Source organism: Nyctibius grandis, chromosome 5 (genome assembly GCF_013368605.1).
Source record: "Nyctibius grandis isolate bNycGra1 chromosome 5, bNycGra1.pri, whole genome shotgun sequence".
NCBI lineage: Eukaryota > Metazoa > Chordata > Aves > Nyctibiiformes > Nyctibiidae > Nyctibius > Nyctibius grandis.
Genome location: NC_090662.1, coordinates 64,305,080 through 64,323,435, shown reverse-complemented (window position 1 = coordinate 64,323,435; position 18,356 = coordinate 64,305,080). Strand labels below are relative to the sequence as shown.

The following is an 18,356-nucleotide window of genomic DNA, read 5'->3' as shown; positions in this document are numbered from 1 at the left end:
AGCAGGCTGAAAGGCCCTGGACTAACTATGAATCCATTGAATATTATCACTGACATTCCATCCTTTTTCTTTAATCACTTGCTCTTGACCTAAATAATGTGGTTATTGTGAGACTCTGCTTTGCCAGATAGTCAGAGCTCTTACAGACCTAGAGTCTGTCAGTGAAATTAGCAAAGGATGATGCTTTTCAGACTGGCAAATAGTAGCAAGTTGGTGTGCTTGGGGTAGTTCAGAGAAAAGGAAGGGTGATGTGGCTTTATAATCCATAATGGGTGTGGAATTAGGAGATTTTTGCAATTTTATGATCAAGAAATCAACATGAAAACATTCTCTGAATGGATTTTTTTAAATGCGCTGTTAAATGTTTTGTTAAATGTTTAAGTCCTGCTCAATACCAAGATTGATTTCAAAAGAATGTAGTTCTTATTTGACAAGACTATCAGACATCTTAAAACTATGCACATTCTTTCCTTTTGCTTTTTCCCTACTTTTGAAATACTTCCCTTATAATCTAGTTTTTGGAGACTCCAGTGGGTTCTCCTTCCTACTATGATGCTTCATAAAGGATGCTTTTGTTTCTGATAGAAATCTGTTTTAAATGAGCTGTGACATCGCAGGTGAGTTGCAGGTGACTGGATTTCTTTTGACAGTGGTGAGAGGGTATCACCTTGTAAATGTTAATGGTACTACAAGCATCAGGAAGAGAAAGAGGGTCTACAACACCTTCCTCGCATGCCAAGGCCAGGTCTGAAAAAAACCACTTTCACCAGTTTTCAGCAAAAACTCTTTGTCCAGAGTGGAAATAGGGCTCCATTTTTGTCAAGGGTTAGCATACAGTGTGTGTTATCGCTGGTTTTACAATTAGTGACTGAACACTAAGTGTTCCTTATGTCTTGTAGAATAGACTGTCAAAGATAATCCAGTCTTGCTCTCCATGAAGGCCAGTGGGAGCGTTTTATTGCAAATCAGATGTCGGTCTTGAGTTTACAGGTGTTACTTGTTTCGTTTTTGGGTTTTTTTTTATTCCTAAATGCATTTATGTGGAAAGGGTGGCTTATAATTTAGTTAGTCATTTCACAGTGTCATTTGCCAAACGGTTTGGACAGCCCAGCTGGGGCACGTAGGTAGAGGAAAGCAAATGAAAGCTAATGGCCCATCCCAGTGATAGAGGAATGAGTGGTTTGCTTTGTTTCCAGAAGATGAGGAAATGTTGGGACTGTGTCTAATGGAGATAGTTAAAATTCAGTTTAATTCTGCACATACAGAAATTAAATTGTACAACTGACTCCAGAATGTTGTAGCTTGTGGTGGCTGGATACCTAGCTTGTTCAGCCCTATGATGCTTTGTACACTGGGAACTACCATTTCTGGCACTGGTAGCTGCTGCATTTTTAGCTCTTCTGAGACTTGGAGCTGCTGTAAAATAGAGTCCCAGGACATGACTGCCAAGCTTTAGAATTTACACTGCTTGCTTGCAAAGCTAATCATTGTGAACACTTAAAATGTATCATGTAATGCAGATTTAAATGTTTTGGAAAACTATTAATGTCTGCAAGGAGAGGGTGAGCAAACTGCAGAAGCAAAGCAGATTGGAGAGCAAAAAAGTCAGATCACAAACTTTGGTAGACTTTTCCTTTTATGGCTATTTTGAGAACTAGAAGTAATAAGTATACATATACAGGAAATAATTGGCTTACATTGCAGCACTTTTGAAGGGTTGTATTGCTGTTCGTTTTCGTTTTTTTTTTAATTCAGCTCTGTTAAGTAGCCTATTCACTTAAACTTTTTTTTTTTTTAAGGGAGAGATGTGGAAGAGCATTGCACTTTCCAGATAGTAGCACTTCTAGAAAAGGATGGCAGGTGTTGAACCAGGTGGACTCTGTGGGTGTAATTGTTTTTCCATAGATTGTGATTGGTAGAAAGTAGCAGGATAAAAGTGTTTCTGAGTGAGGAAGCTGCCTGCGTAATCTGAGATATGTCTTGCTAGCTGTCAAGAGCAGAGGTTGCTTCTGGGCCCCTAAAAAAGTCTCTTTTAGTTCTGCTTGTCCAGAAGCAGTGGTAACTCTGCACCTTTTGTTCTTCGGTTTGGTCTTGCAAACTGTGCACTGCTTCCAAATTCTGTGCTGCTGACTTGCTTCCCCTAAGGCCACCTTACAGGCACTTGTGTGTCTGTCTTGTCCATTTTAAGTAGCTCCTGGGAAGGAGTACTTTAAACAGCCTTTTTCACTTTTAGAAGATCTCAAAGTGACTCTTCAGTTACTGCTTTGCTGCAGTTATTCCATCCAGTATTAGAACAGAAGCTGGTCTCGCCTCCAAATCTTGTGTGTAATTTGGGGTTTGCACGTATAGGGTATTAAATCTTCAAAAGAGTTCATGACTTTAGGAAGGAAGGAGTAGATCAGATGGATTGTAATGTAGCAGATTAGGGAAAACAGTTAGTAAATGGATAGCGTGGAGATGGATGGCTATAGTAAGATATTGTGAAGGAAGGATTAAAGCAAACCAGAGGGATAAATGCATAGGCTTAGACCATTCTTCTACTTAATTTGCTTTCTATTATGAAATAATTTCTCTGATATTGCACTTTAATTTAAAAAAAAACAAAAAACTTATGAGAAAAATATCATTTGAGAAACAGAGAGGATATTTTTTACCTGACAAGACGTATAAAGGTAGAAATATTAAACATGTGTTTCTCCTCCCGCCCACTCCCCACCATTTCCCAGACCTGGAGAAGTATAATTTTTCCCTTAATCCAATTGTTTTGTATTTCCAGCTTCTTTCTCTTCTATTTGAAGATTTGTTCAAAAAATTTAACTCTGAACTAAAAAAGATTGCTGACCAGGTAATCCCTAAGCAACGTGCAGCTCAGTTTGATGTAGTGAAGCATATGCGTCAAGACCAAATCACCAATGGCATGGTCAATGCCATCTCCTCAGTAAGTATTTTTGTTTTCATTCTAGTATGTAAAGTTTTTCCACTCTAGTGAATGACGGAAATGTGTAAATTTTGTTCTGATGACTCTACTGTCTTTGGTTGTAAAAGCAAATCTGTTTAACATTCTTTATAGATTAAAATTGCAAAACTCTGTCATGGGCAGGGCTTTTGGAATTCACTGAAGAATCATTAATCATCAAGCCACTTTTTATTTCACGATTTATTTCAAAGTGATGTTCTAGTGTTTGTGGAGGAATGGTAGAAACAAGCAAATTTAAAATAGCGATCATGTTTGTATTTATCCAACTTGCTGTCTTCTAGGTTCTACTTGACTATGTGGTTCATGGTATTTTTTATTATCTGGATTTAGCTAGGGTCAGGTTACATCGTATGTCCAAAAGGTGGTTGAAAAACAGCAGGAAAACATCATGAACAGAGGACAACTGAGGGGAGAGGGGGGAGGGCGAGTAGGCAAAAAAAAAAAAAAAAGCAAAAGCTGAATTTTGAGCCCTTTAAGAGCAGTGCCTTTTTATTCATATGAAGTTGCTAATATGAGCAAATTTGCAGCACAGAAATTAGTACTTCCCTGCTAATGATACTGAACTATTTAATAGGGAAACTGCTACATGCTGTATTATTGAAAAAAAAAAACATAATTAAGCCTTTAAATATTTGTCTTGATTAGATTTTAGCCCGTGTCTGCCTTTTACTAGAATGGATATTTTCATTCGTGCCAGTGGACAAGAACGAAAATACAATTACTAACTTTGTCTCTTACCTCACACATCTGCAAAAGCAATTTGTGAGATGGTTCCTGAAATCTAGCTACTAGCTTGTAAATGACTTTGAAATCCATGATTTTTTAAGCAATTAGATTAGTCTAAGTATTTTATTAGCTGGTAAAAATTGTGCAACTTAATTTTTAATCTTTGGAACTCTTGAGAGGGCTTTTCTGCCTAGCATGAAAATGAGGTTTTTCTTCAGTTCTTGTAAACAAAATTAACTCCACAAATTGCATCCAAAACCACCAACAGTCTGTTACTTACAAATCCCAGTGTTTAATCTTATCACTATTTAATTTTATGAGTGCCCCAAATGTAGTTAAATCTCTACAGTGCACGTAACCAAAACAATTGACAGATTTGTTTCTCTAAATGCTAGTGCTTTCTTCTAGCCTGTGCCAGTTTTTCCATTTGGACTGACAGAGATAAATCTGCAAACTATTCAGTACATATTGTAAAGTCTTCCTTCTTCCACCGTCTTTGGACTTTTTTTTACTGCCACATAAGCAGTTAAACACCATCTGCTCTTAAGCATTGAAAATAATTTCTCAGGAACAATGCCCAATGCATACTATTCAAGAGATTAAGCAAATACCATAAAAATCATTCTTGGAAACGAGAATCTCCAATCTCACCAGAATGCTTCAATGATAGTCTCAAAGAGCATGAAATAACTCAGTGGATTCATAATTACACCAGTAGCATGCAAAAGAATTCCACCCCTATATCAGCTGTACAGTGGTGTTCAGTGATATTTGCTATTAGGTCTTCTTTTTACCCTGGAAAATACCAGAAGAGAGGGTAGGTCGGGTAGTGATGCCACAGGCCTAATAGGCATTTCAGCATCTGCAGAATCATCCAATGCCACTGAGGGAGCAACTTGTCGTTCACACGAGTTTTCAGTAGGAAATTCTCCACTGGGGATGGTCTTGCAACATCCCTGGCCCCATTTTCGTTTTTTTTTGGACAACTTTGAAGGAGTCAGTCTGTCACTGCCAAAGCACTAAGAATTTTTCATATTATTTCTTCAGGCAGCGTTTTTACCTCCCCTTTCCTTCAGTCTTTGAGATTTTGCAGACTTCTGGGCAGTGAAGAAGAAACCACATGCTAGTTTAGACTACAGATGCAATCATTTCTAGTGTGAGGAAAAACTGCTCATTTATTGTGTTCTTCCAGTTACATTCTGATAACTCCCAGTCCTTAAAGAATGAAATGGCCAGTGAGTGGACTCTTCCCGAGAAGGGTGAGCAAGTGGACAGGTTTGTTTTGATTGACTTACCATTGGGCGTTGTCTTCCTACTTTCTGTAACAAGGAAGAAAGAGAAGTTCTGCAGACTATTTGATAATCTATCCAGGGGAAACAAATAGCAAAATCATTGGGATGGGTGGTGGTTTCTTGCTGTTCATCACAAAATGGGATTGTGCTGTTAATGTATAAATAAAGAAGCCAAGCAAATCACCTTCTGAAAGGATTTCACTGTAGTACAGCAAGCGAGCTTCAAATTATTTGTTAGCATTGGTGACCTGAGTTTATCAAAAAGGCTACGGGAATTAGCAGAAGACAGTCCTTGGGAAAGTGTTACCTTTGAGATCTTCATTGCCTTTGGACTGACCAGTAACATGGTGACTGGGGTAAGCAGTAGTAATTGGGACAGAAACTTGCTGTATCCACTGACTCAGGTGCTGGGAACTGTGAATGGATTAGATGTCATGAAGTCAAAAAATGTAGCACCAAATTTCAAGATCTTACAGTAGAGATTATTAAATCTACTTGGCATGGAAACATAATTGTGTCCTAGAACATTTTCTGAACTTGTCTGTTCTCCTAATTAAAACCACAGGTGATACTGCCTGTGACTGTCCTGAAACGTGGAACCTCTAACATATGCATAGATCTTGTATTTTGTAGTTGGTGTAATCCTATCAGAGAAGCTGGATAGACCTAACCCCCACACACACTCTTCTTCTGTGAGAAGACACATCAGTGAGACTTTTTCCTCTGGATTCTAAAAACAAAACACTTCAAGAAAGTACAGACGGCTTTGGTGTCAGACTTCTCCAGCATAAATGCCTGTGTTTCCTACTGAAATAACAAATCATGAAAAAGCATAACTGAAAGTTTGTGGGATCTATTGTAAAAGTGTATTTCACTCAAAATACCTTTTTTTTTAAATACTTGAAAAAATCTATAAAGGGAGAACAGAAAATAATTTAATTTAGCTAAATTTGAGTATTGATTTATGGGCAAGGGACAGATGATGAAGAATCTTTGTGTGATTGAATTTATAATAGCAAAAGTATCCTCTCATCTGAAGGAACAGTTCTTTTGTTTCAACTTTTTAAATATTTAGTACAACTATGTTTTAACTAGTAGTTTATATGCAGATAGGTAACTAGAAAGTTGCTTTATATAAATGGGCAACTTTCACTGTGCAAAGCTCCTCAGTTATCATTCTGTCTAGATGCTGAAAAAAGACATGCAGTGTTGCAACATGGATAAACTGCAATACCTTTTTTGAAATGTTCCTTTTATTCTACAGGGAAATTGGTCTCTGAAGAGATTCAAAATGGACCGCCAAGGTGTGACACAAGTATTGTCCCGCTTGTCTTACATATCTGCTCTGGGAATGATGACTAGAATCTCTTCTCAGTTTGAAAAGACAAGGAAAGTGAGTGGTCCTCGGTCGCTACAACCATCTCAGTGGGGGATGCTCTGCCCATCTGACACTCCTGAAGGAGAGGTGAGGAACTTCTATTTTGCTTTCAGTTTTTCTTGTCCTGAGGAATGGAGACACTTTATTTTGAAGGAGGTGATCCTCCATCAGAGGAAGAATTCTGATGAGGAGGTTTCTGGAGAGAGAAATTATTCTCAGCCTGATAACACAACCTGTCTTCTTCAACAACCTTCTCACATCCCGTCTATTTACATCGTGGTCCTCCTTATTATATTGCCTTTTTTCTCCTACCTGAGTAGACTGTCTGGAAACTGCTCAGAAGTCATTTTTATGTTTGACTTTAAAGACATCATCCAACTATTCAACCAAATGATTGATGTTGACAGTCTTTTTTTTTGTTTTCCTTTTTTTCTTTTTTTTTTCCTGAATAGAAAGTACTGCGGCAACTCTGAACTTTCTGGCATACATAAGTAATCAACATGAGCTAGTCTCATTAAGCAGCTGAAATAAAATTGTGCTATATAAGATACTTGGATATTTTTCATTTTAAAATGTTAAAGTTTGTGTTAGAACATACAGGATATCTGGAAAATTGGTAAATAGACTGATTGTGTGTTTCCATTACACTTCTAAGTAGCTGTTGCTTTGAAGAGAGAAATATAGGTTTATACATGGTTGGATAACTTAAGAGCTACAACTTCATTGCCTGTATTTTTTATTAGTTTGTAAATGCTAAAACACTACATTTTGGTGTGATATAGAAAATTCTTCCTTTCTTCCTTCCTAATTTTCAGTGTAGTTAATTTGTTTCATTTCTTTCACTTTATGCTTTGACTTGTTTTGTTGTTCCTAAGTACAGTTTGAAAGAAAAAGATACGTATAGTATTAATACTTTGGAATAAAATGGATAAAAGATGTGGGTTTTTTTATTTTAGGCTTGTGGTTTGGTTAAAAACCTTGCCCTCATGACTCACATTACTACAGATATGGAAGATGGCCCAATTATTAAATTAGCCAGTAATCTTGGAGTTGAAGATGTCAACTTGCTCTGTGGTGAAGAACTTTCATATCCAAATGTGTTCCTTGTTTTCCTTAATGGTATGTAACTTTTCAGCAGTCTGACTCTGATTTGTGGCTGATGGAGAGTTAGGCTTCGGAAACCCTCCAACAATTTGTGGTGCACCATCAACCACAGATGCTGTTTTCCACATGTAGAGAATTTAATCTGTAAATATTTTGATAGGGTTAGGCAGAGTAGACAGGCCAGATGATGGCACTTAGTTGTCTGAAGTTGTGTCCTCAGAATTCTGACTGCAGATGTATGTAGCTGGGAAGTTGAAGCTTTTTCAAATTTCAGTACTGTTTTTAAGTACACTAGCATGAATAGGCACAAAAATATGTACATTCTATTACAGATTTGTTTGTGTCAGGCCTTCACCAAATGAGGTACCATTCATAAAGTACTTTTTTAAAAGAGAATAATGCTGCTAAATTTGTATTAAATTTACAAATTCAGAGCTTCATTCACAGAAATTTTACCATAAGCTTTATGTGTTTTTATATATATTCATGCAAGTGCCTTTAACAACAGAAAGGAAACATCAATTGCTTGCAAAGTTTAGCAATGCTATTCTCTTTAAAATTATCCTTCTAAAGGGCTACTTGCTTTGTGAATGATTAGAAAAAATTAGACCTTGGAAAACAGGCCTCTTTTCTTTGTTAAAGAGATGATTTGGTGTATGTGCTTTGCATCTGCATGCTTATGTTCCTTTCACAACTGATCTTTTAGCGTTTCTAAATCAACAGGTACTATGATATCAGATTTCAAAATACTGACATTTTAAAAACTACAACTCTGATTTTTAAATAGCCTTTTGTCAACAGCATCCACTTCCAAGCACTAGTATTTAATGTCTGTCACCATGAGTAAGTTCTCCATTTACCTTTGAATTAAACAACAGTTGTTCTTCAATCCTGCCTTTTCCCAGTAACATAAAAGCAACACTTGACCAAACTGCATTCCTTTGCTCCGCTATTCTGTAGCGGTATGTTAAAGATAAGGTTCAGTGAAACCACATGCACTCTTTTTTGTCTTGTTTTATGGTCCCAAGGGGAGTGCAGAGCAGAAATATTGGACTCTTGCTTTACAAGCACAGTCTGTGGTATGGAACAGGATAGTTATGTTCCAAAACGTGATGATATAGTACTAAGTGAGGCAACACCATTTACTGTTCAGTTTGCTAGTTTGTGGGTTTAATCCATAAAAAATTCTAGTCTTGTGGATGACTGACGTGATTCTGATTTAAACTTGTGACCAAAGAGGGCAGAAAATCTGTTAAGTACAAATCCCTTAAGCTATAAAGACCTATGTATTGTCTTACAAACTCCCTAAACTATCACGCTTTGTCTTCTCCTTTAAAGTTTTGTTTGAAAAGACACCATACTTATTTTTATTTTATATATTAAGATGACTTTGGTCAGGTGACTCTTTAAAAATGACTTTTACTCTCTTGTTTGTTCATCATGCGTCAGAATACTTAAGTATATGCTAAAGTGCCCTGCTAAAATAGCAATAGCTTGTTGAGCTAAGTTCCTGAAGGAGGAATTCTGGTGCTGTTGTGAGTGATCACATACATCAAAAATACTGAGTCTTTCCAAAATTTCTGACAAGGCAGCAGGACAGTTCCTTGGTCTGTTCCTGGAAAACTTAGATCCATTTCAGTACAGCTGAAATTGCAGGCTTCAGAAGTGGTGTTTGCTTGCACACTAATTGGTGAATGGGCACCCGAGCAGAAACATATTTGAAGCAAGGTGGATGAAGCACATGTTTGGTTTCTGAAGCTATTTGGAGGCAAACAGATAGATGACCTGGGAAATTCTGACACTCTTTAAATTTTTACTGAGAGGAAAAAAGAGCCAATTCTTATTCATGTCAGAAAAGAGAAATTTTATGACAACTCTTATTATTTGCAAGAAGTAGGAGGTACTTCTATGCATGCTAGACATGATCAGAATTTGTAAGTAGAGTTCTGGGTATGCAAAGAATGCACCATGAATTTATTCCGTTTCTGAATAGGTAACATCCTCGGTGTCATACGTGATCATCAGAAATTAGTCAACACATTTCGGATAATGCGTCGAGCAGGTTATATCAATGAATTCGTTTCCATCTCTACAAATCTTTCTGACAGATGTGTCTACATTTCCTCTGATGGAGGAAGATTGTGCAGGTAAATATCTCATCAGAATTATCTCACTAGTGAACTTACTATAGACACTGTTTTATGCACTGTAAATACACTGGGCTAAGACTTTCATGAGTACAGATTTAAGCAAATTCAGTAGGACTTTTCTTCTTAAATAGCCCTAATTCAAAACAGACAGATCTGAGGAACATACTATATAGTCAAGCAACTTAAAAAAAAAAAATCTGTTTTATCTTTAAACAAAAGGCAAAACAAAATGTTGCTTCTGCCTTCTTTAAGAAAAAAATGGGGGGGGATTAAAATCAACCTGACTGATTGGCAACTGCAGTAATGTCCAGTGTTCTTGGAGGGGGTTTTTTACTTCCTGTGAAGAAATAAGCAGCCACTTGCCTGATATCCCAGGGATGTGATATCACATTTTAGAATGCGAAGCTACTCTTTGTCTTCAAGGGCCTTTACTTCTGCTGCAAAACTTCCTCAGGCATGTATACCTGTACCAAGAAGTATGTCTCACAGTTTTGGTTTATTTCATTGCTTACCCTTAAGCAGGTGGGGAATTCAATAAACCTGTGAGGAGGGTCTCTGCCTTTAGATGCTAATTCTCTTTATTAGACAGAAAAAGTGCCTGAATAACAGTCATGTCACAGAGGAAAGCAAAAAGGAATTGGGTGGCTAAAATGAGAAAGTGGAACATAGCAATATTTTGAGACAGAAAACCAGGTTGTTTTATAGTAGAGGCTAGAGTCTCCAGTCAGATTATGGCAGCGCTGTGCTAGGTTATTTAGAAGTAAAACATCTCCAGTTTAGCCTAAAGAACAAGGCGTAAAAGATGAACAAAGCAGAGATTGAGAGAGGCAGAGAGTTAATAAATATATGCGTATTTTAGCATTGACTGGCTGTGTGCATATTTTGTGCATACTTTAAAGATGCAGCAGTCAACTGCAGTTGGCATTTCGCCTTATTCATTAATTGAATCTCAGAGCATGTTGAATGCAGCTTGAGGCACACTAGAGGCTCCAAAATAGTACACGTACAAATCATCAGTTAATCATACCTGGTCAAGAGATCCAGAGTAGGGGCATACTCAGTGGCAGAGAAATCACTTTTCCAGTCAGGGCTAATACTGGCCATTCTGCAGATTTGGAGATGCAGCAAAACTTCCAATTTGTAAAATAAAGACAAGTGAAATCATGTGGATTTCCAGGAGTTTACCAAGTTTGCTTTGTGGCACCCTCCACCCTGCAATTGTTCAGATACCCCTATTAACCATTTAAAAGTGCTCATTAGTCTTCAAACAGTTATTTAGACTTCAGAGTGGACTTCACAAGTATCTTGTAGCTATTTGCTGCTCTTTATAAGAGCAACTTGTCCAAATAGCAACAGCCCTTGACGTTTCATTCTTGCATGCCATCCTTTGTGTCAGTGTTTCCTTGCGGTAAGGAAGCCTTCAGAGATCCATGTGCTGTTTAAATTTATGGATTCATCTGAGGTCACTCAGTAAATGCCTGTACTTTACATCATGTAAGTAACGGCAAAATACATTCTTGCATCTGGACACTTGAGCACAGACTGTTCACTCAGTGTTGTATGAAGTCCCTGCAATATCCATAGAACTTAATGCTATTCTTAGCTTTGTAGATTGGGAAATCTTAAAACTTTTAAAGCCATCAACAAAATCTGTAGGTAAAACTTATAAAACGTTAGTTTAAAGATTTAGGGGAGGGAGGGAGAAGGCTTCCTTCTCAAAATTGAAATCTTAATTTTTCTTGTATGCTTTATGGGTACTTCATAGACAATATGTTGGTTCAGGATATCTGTGTATCACACTAAGGTCTGAATAATTACTGGTTGTATTTATGTGACTATATCACTTAAAGGTGGATAAGTTTAAAAAGTGGTTTATAAAATAGGTTGTGTGTACTTTCCTGACTAAGTATTTGCTATGATAATGTTGTTTTTTTTTTTTTTTGGTAACTGTAGACCCTACATAATTGTCAAGAAGCAAAAACCTGCTGTTACAAACAAACACATGGAAGAACTGGCTCAGGGATACAGGTACACAATTCAAGTAGACCATATTCATCTTCATTGAGTAAATACTGTGTGGAAATACTTCAGTCAGTCAGTATTTCACAATCTTGGGGTTAGCCGTGTAGAGGAGAAGTCTACTCTCCTATATAAATTAATAACGTTTGTATTGGAGGTTTTCTGTTTAAAGTCAAATTAAGTCTGGTCTTCTTACTTTGTTACTGCTATGAAATTTGGTTATTATACAGAATAAATACATCTCACAGCCTCATCTTTCTGCAAGTGAAAGGTCTGAGGCAGTATCATCCTTCTCCTGATTGAAAAATCAAACACTTCAAAGGAATGTCAACTTGACCGCCCTAAACTAGGCGCATTCAGAATTAGTTTTGCAGCTCGTTGCAAATTCTGAGTTTGGGTGTTTAAAAAACACACACAAAAGCATTTAAATTTAGCTTTAACTAAAATTTGCAAAACCATACAAAAACTTACCAGATTACCCTTATATTTGCCTACATTTATAGTGATGATGAATACAGGAAGATTTGGTTTAGTTGTTCAAATAAGTAACATTGGTCAGTCAGACTGTGTGAAGCAGTGAATGAGCAAGGGGATTAAGCTAAAAGGATACAGTTTTCTTTAAATATATAAAATGTGCAGAACTTTTCATGTAGAAGTATTTCTCTAGTTTAACTTTTACACATTACATTCCTTCAATATATGTATTATGTAGGTTTTTTTTTTGCAGAAATACAAGAAAAGACAGTACTTCTAGTGTAATTTTTTAATTTAACTGTAGGAATTTTGAAGACTTCTTGCACGAAGGCCTCGTTGAATATTTGGATGTGAATGAAGAAAATGACTGTAACATTGCACTGTATGAACATACAATTAATAAGTAAGTATGCATTCGGACTAAACACTGGTACAAGAAAAAATTTCATAGGGTGACTCTCTGAAATGCCAGCATATTAATAATGTTACTGTTTTCACACACATTGCTCCCTTGCTAAAGGTTGAAACAACTCCAGATGAAAGCTAAAGAAAGAAGTCCGTTTACACACATCTTAAATTATCTATGGGATAATTACAAAAAGTGGTTTAGCTTTTGGGTTTGGGGAGATCTGTTCCTGCTTATAACTCTCAAAAATATGAAATACTTAAAGGTATATCCTTTGTTTCTCTGTGTGTGGCTTTTTTTTTTGTTCTAATCATTGGGCTGCTCATCATAACTAATTTTGTACAATAGGAATCTAGAAGGCAAATGGTTCCACCTGTTAAATGATGATCTTAGCATGTCATGATTATAATTTGGAAAAATCTCTCTTATGGCTGTAGAGGGACCCTAGTCAACCAACTTACACTAAATGTCTGAAGTATTGGAATGAGACCTTCCCTTTGACTTTTGGATGTATAATGGGCCCTGATAAAAATGTCTGTATCAATCTGTGTATTCTTTACCAGATATGTTAAACCCATCCCTGTTATGTGATTTTCGTGTAGAAAGATTTCCAGATTTTTTGTTTTCCACATATACAAAGGACCTGATGCTTTGTTTTTTTTGTTCTGTCTTGTGACTGTTACTAAAGAGCCCACATTAAAGGAATGATTCTTTTACATTTTTAAGTCCCCCTATCTTTATATTTCTTTTTAGTGTTTCTGTGACAATATCCTGTCAACTGAAGGCTGCATGTAACATGTTGGAAGTTATCTCCATGAAATGTTTGATAAGATTTGTGCAGAAAATGCATTTTCTAAATGTTCTGTCCTGGTCAAGTACTTACGGAAGCCAATAGAAATACATCATTGATTGCAGTGGAGCTGGATGAGACCTTCAGTTATCTTTAATCTTTGCCAGATGAAATGCATTAACTCTGCTAATTAAACTGTATTGCTCCTGCCCAGGCTTTTGAAGACTTTAACACTTTAAGAAATTACTCTTGCATGCTCTTGGCTGGCTTCTGTATGCATGAGCAAAGAAAAGCACACACAATTGCTGTCATTTGTGCCAAAATTAAAGAACTTCCGCAAAGCACCCGAGCTGAGAAGTTACAGGACACCTGACTCAGCTAGGAAGATTAAGGGGAGTGTATCACATGAAATCACTGTTTAGCCAAAAATAGGAGACAGTGAACTTCCAATGGACTAGTGCAAGGAAATGACACCATAATAAATGCCACAATGTTTGGGAGATTCTTGTGTTGTGCATCAACTTGGTTTGAGTTTAGCTTCAATGCTTGTAGCTAATACTGCCATAAGTATCTGAGCTTGCACCATATGAGCACATTGCTCCTTGTGTGTAATGATGATATTCTCTACATCCTGAACAGTTGATTTGTGTACCCCCTTCCCCCAGCTGATCATCTGGCATTTTAAATGGTGCGACCATCTTGGTACAGCTTGTTCTGGTAATACAACTGATACAATCCACTATTGTGAAGTATCCCATTAACATTCCTGCTTTTGTAATGTAGGCTTCTGTTAGCTACAGTACTCTGTCTTTACCTTTCCAATCCAATTAGGGGGTTTTTCTTTGGAGGATTTGACTCTATTTAATGCGTTCAATTTCTTCCTTAGCCATTTGTAACTCTTGATTTTCAAACTCGTGAGATTGCCTTCCTTTCTTGGGCACATTTCTGGTGGTGGCGTTTTGACTTACAGAAATTGAACTGCTCTGTAAAGTTTGAAGGTCTCTCATTAGCACTGTGGCATACTTCATAAGATACTAGGATCTGCATATGTTGCATCTTCTTTGATTGAAATAGGATTGACCTAAATGGAAAAATACTGGTGTTGAATACCCTGTCTGAAAATGTATATGTAGTTCCATGCTCTAGTACCTTCTGAAGAAACTTGCTAACTTCACTGTCAGTAAGTCTTAAGCCTCTTGTTTTATTGTTTGAGAAGTCTCAGCAGTTCTGTGAAGTTGTGCAGAACGGGGGAGCAGTCTATGCTTTAAGCTTGCTACTGGCTCTTGAAACCATTTTGCAATTACTTGACTGCAATTTGGATTCTACCATTTGTGTTTTCTTAAGACAGGCTTCAATTAACATAGCTGCTTTTTATCAAGTGGAGAAAAATAGTGGCTATCCTCTGGCCAGCAGGTGATTTTTAGGTTGCTCAAGCATATTTGTGATTTATAAAGATTTCTGGGACTGATAGATAATGTCAGTAGGCTTGCTTCTCAGAGTTTCCAGATTTTTTTCGGTTTTCAGATTTCATTTTTTGCAGTAGTGCATACATTGTTTATGTAGGTTCCTGCTGGTCGTTGTCTTCAGCCTGTATCTACTTGTAGGTAATTTCTCAGCCTTTTTGAGCTTGTGATGCTTTGCCGTTGTTTGAGTGTTGTCATAATAAAGATTTTTTCTGTCATTTCTTTTCAAGGTCTTAAAGTTTAGAAATCAAATTAATTTCTTTAACTGTTTAAAAAAAATCTTCCAAAAGACTTTCAAGAGAAGTCAAGCATTAAAGACGGGGGTTTTAGAATGCAGTGGGTTTAGGTGTGTGAGAGAAGCAATGTATGCCTAAACACAAGCTCTGTGTAATAACTCCAGAACATTGTGAAATATATGCTTTGGATAGGTTTAGTTATAATTATCTTTATTTCAAAATTCCCCATTTCCTAGTTACTTATCTTGATTTGAAAAGCAGATCTGCTTCAGCCAAGCTTTATTGTACATTCCATCATTAGTTATTAGTAACTCCACTTGCATCCCAATGCACACTATGATTTCATTGTCTTTATTGAACATGGATTTTCTCCTCTGAAGCTCATGCCAGGTAGAACAAATTTTATCTCTCAGTCTTTACTCCTTGTCCCTGTCTTTTTACTTCTCATCAGTACTGCCTTTTAACAACATAATCACTTCCAAATATTTGCAGAGCTTTTCAAATAGTGTTTTATTATGCCATATCACCCATGGCACTGGATCTGGTTTGGACACAGATGTTTTCCCTCTAACTGATATTATATAACTCACTTTGGAAAACTGAAACTACACTTTTATTTTTTTCAATACCTGAATCTATCTTGCTCTTCCTTCCTCCACCTCCCCAGTGGATTTCGAGATCTCTGAGATTGGTAATTTGATGCGGAGGGCTCTCATTACATGAGAAAGCATTCCTTAAGGCATTTTGGGTCTTACTGTATAAACTGATGTTTTATTGTTTTACTGAGCTCCCTCAGGTTGTCGTTTTCTGGAGGCTTTTTCCCCATGATGGAAATTCGCAAACCCTCATTTACTTCTCTTTCATTTCTTTTCGTGTGGAAACACTTAAAGCGAAAAGAAAGTTTTGGGTTTTTTTTTAAATAAAAAATAAAAATCCCATAGTGAATCCATATTTTGAGGTCTTACTGACTTATTTTCCTGAACAGAATTTAATTGAAGTATTATGACATATCACTAAATTAAATAAATTCTGGTTAAGATGTTTGTTTACAAGGCTGCTATAATTGGTACCTTTTCTTTTAAGAGATACAACTCATTTGGAGATTGAGCCTTTCACGCTTCTTGGTGTCTGTGCTGGGCTGATTCCATATCCTCACCACAACCAGTCCCCAAGAAACACTTATCAGTGTGCCATGGGGAAACAAGCAATGGGTAAGACTTTTTTTATTTCTTTGGAGTGTTATGTAGTTTTTGAAGCTATGTACCAAAAGTGACAAAACAGAGAAATTCTTTCTTTCCTAGTTCACATAAAAGCTTTGCTAGGAAGAGGAAGAGAGCACTTCTTTAGCATAGAGGAAGAAAGAATTTACCTCTAAAAGTTGGAAAAATTAAAAGGAAAAAAATATCAGTCAGTTTTACTTAATGGAGACCATATCTGAAGGTCTTAATACTTAGAGGAGAAATTGGAGCACTATTGGCTTTTTGTTGGGATTTTTTGATAATCATCACGACTTCCAAGTTTTCAGCGTAGCTGCAGGATTGGCAGAATGGGGTTTTTTTCTCCTTATGCTGCGATGTGCTGTAGGTTTCCAGACAAAAAGAGTTTAAAAGTGCTGTCACAAAGAGACAGAGCACTGAGAGAGGAGAGTTTCCCAGAATAGTTGAGTAGGTGCCCTAAAAATAAATAAATAAATAAATAGCTACATTTACATTACAGAATAAGAGGAATCGAAAATGTGCAAGAGAGAGTGCTTAGTTACTTGAACACTTCCTGCAGTGGTAGTTTAGATTTTGGGCTTTTTCTGTTTTGGATGAAGAGAGCAAGTAACGGCCTCTCAGCAAAACAACTGAAACAAAATTAATTTCCTGATCACTGAATAATTCTTTTTACAAATGTGATAGCTGGTCATTAAAAACCAACCTTTTTGTAAATTTGCTGTTGTGGCTAATTGACACTAGGGAAGTTCTAATCCCTCCGTTAATACACAGCTAAACTAGCATTAAAGCATCTAAGTCATATGGCCTGTGATCAAGCCAGAGTCCCAAGAAGAACCTGACCAGCAGTACATCAGTTCAGACAGCTGTATTTAGACTTGTGCTGTGCGTGCCAGTTTTATGCCTTGTATTGGTGGCTTGCTCGCAAGTTGAGAGCTACAGTAGAACAACTCTGTGTCATGAAAAAACTACCGCTTCTGTTAGGTTTACTAAACCATTTGTTTTGTGCTGTGTGTTTGAAACTGAAACACTGCACCTTTTGTGAGACTTCTCCAGCAGAATTAATAGCAAAGTAACTGCCTTGTGCTGAACTGTCATGTTCAGCGCATCAAAATAGCAGAAAATAGCAACAGATGTATGTTCTCCTTTTAAATTTAAAAAAAAAAAGGGGGGGGGGAAAGAGGAGCAATGCAATCTTTTTCCTTACCAGTTCTCCCCCATCCCATTATCTTTCCCCCACCCCCGAGTCTCTATTTTATGACTATTAGTCTCAGAAGGTTTGGTTAGTTACCACACACAGTTAAGCAGGATCAGTGTGTACAGAAAGCCAATTCAGTATCTGTGGAGTTCTTTTGTGGTTTTCTGTGTGAAGGTTTTTTTCCCCGTTTTGTTTTGAGTGTCATTTGCAATTCATTGTCTGTGTTTTCTGAGGTTGGTGTATTCAGCTGCTTTGACCCTAGGTCTTGCACATTTAGCTCCTTGGATACAATCCTCTGACGTTCCTGCTGACGCTAAGAACACAAAAGCCATTGAATATCTTGAGCAATAAAAAAAGCCTTTGTTTCGGTTTGTTATGACAAAACACCTGACTCAAAGAATAAACAGCTAGATAAAAGTACATTTTAAAAGTTGGCACATGACCTGAGCTATATTTTGCTCTGCCTGAAGTATTTGCAAACACCTGAAGCTTTTTGTAATAACTGCTTAAAAAAAAGCCATCGTAAGTGGCAATATGTGGGGGCAGAAGAGATTTTTCCCTACACTTATTGATCAAATGAGTTCTAGAGGATATTCTTGAAATATTACACATACTTTTTTCTGTTTGTATTTACGAAGAGATGTGATGTAGTGCTTCAAACCCCCACTTTTAAGTAACCATCCACCCTTCTTGCTTTCTTTCCCCATGCTGAAATTGCAGAGCAGCTCCTGGTCCAACATTGCCATGTGGAAAGTCTCATGTCCAAGTCCACTGTGTCACTCCCTCAGCTGTCAAAACCTGGCGGGTCTGGAGGGCGCCCCGGGGCTCTGACTGGGAAAGGAGAGCCTTGTGCTACTCAACAGTAACCCCCTCTGACCATGTCATGGGGCTGTGCCAGCAGCTTTGGACAGTCTTTGCTCTTTTTTAAG

At 37.2% G+C, this 18,356-nt stretch overlaps 1 protein-coding gene across 1 annotated transcript in view; it reads left to right on the top strand.

Annotated features, from left to right (window-relative positions):
- POLR3B (RNA polymerase III subunit B) overlaps nt 1–18,356 on the top strand; it is an 80,442-nt gene that overhangs the window by 26,916 nt on the left and 35,170 nt on the right. Inside the window, exons 13-19 of the mRNA XM_068400808.1 lie at nt 2,777–2,938; nt 6,260–6,460; nt 7,330–7,492; nt 9,471–9,624; nt 11,581–11,655; nt 12,425–12,523; nt 16,099–16,226. Of these exons, the coding sequence (XP_068256909.1) occupies nt 2,777–2,938; nt 6,260–6,460; nt 7,330–7,492; nt 9,471–9,624; nt 11,581–11,655; nt 12,425–12,523; nt 16,099–16,226 (982 nt within the window). The remainder of the gene's footprint in view (nt 1–2,776; nt 2,939–6,259; nt 6,461–7,329; nt 7,493–9,470; nt 9,625–11,580; nt 11,656–12,424; nt 12,524–16,098; nt 16,227–18,356) is intronic.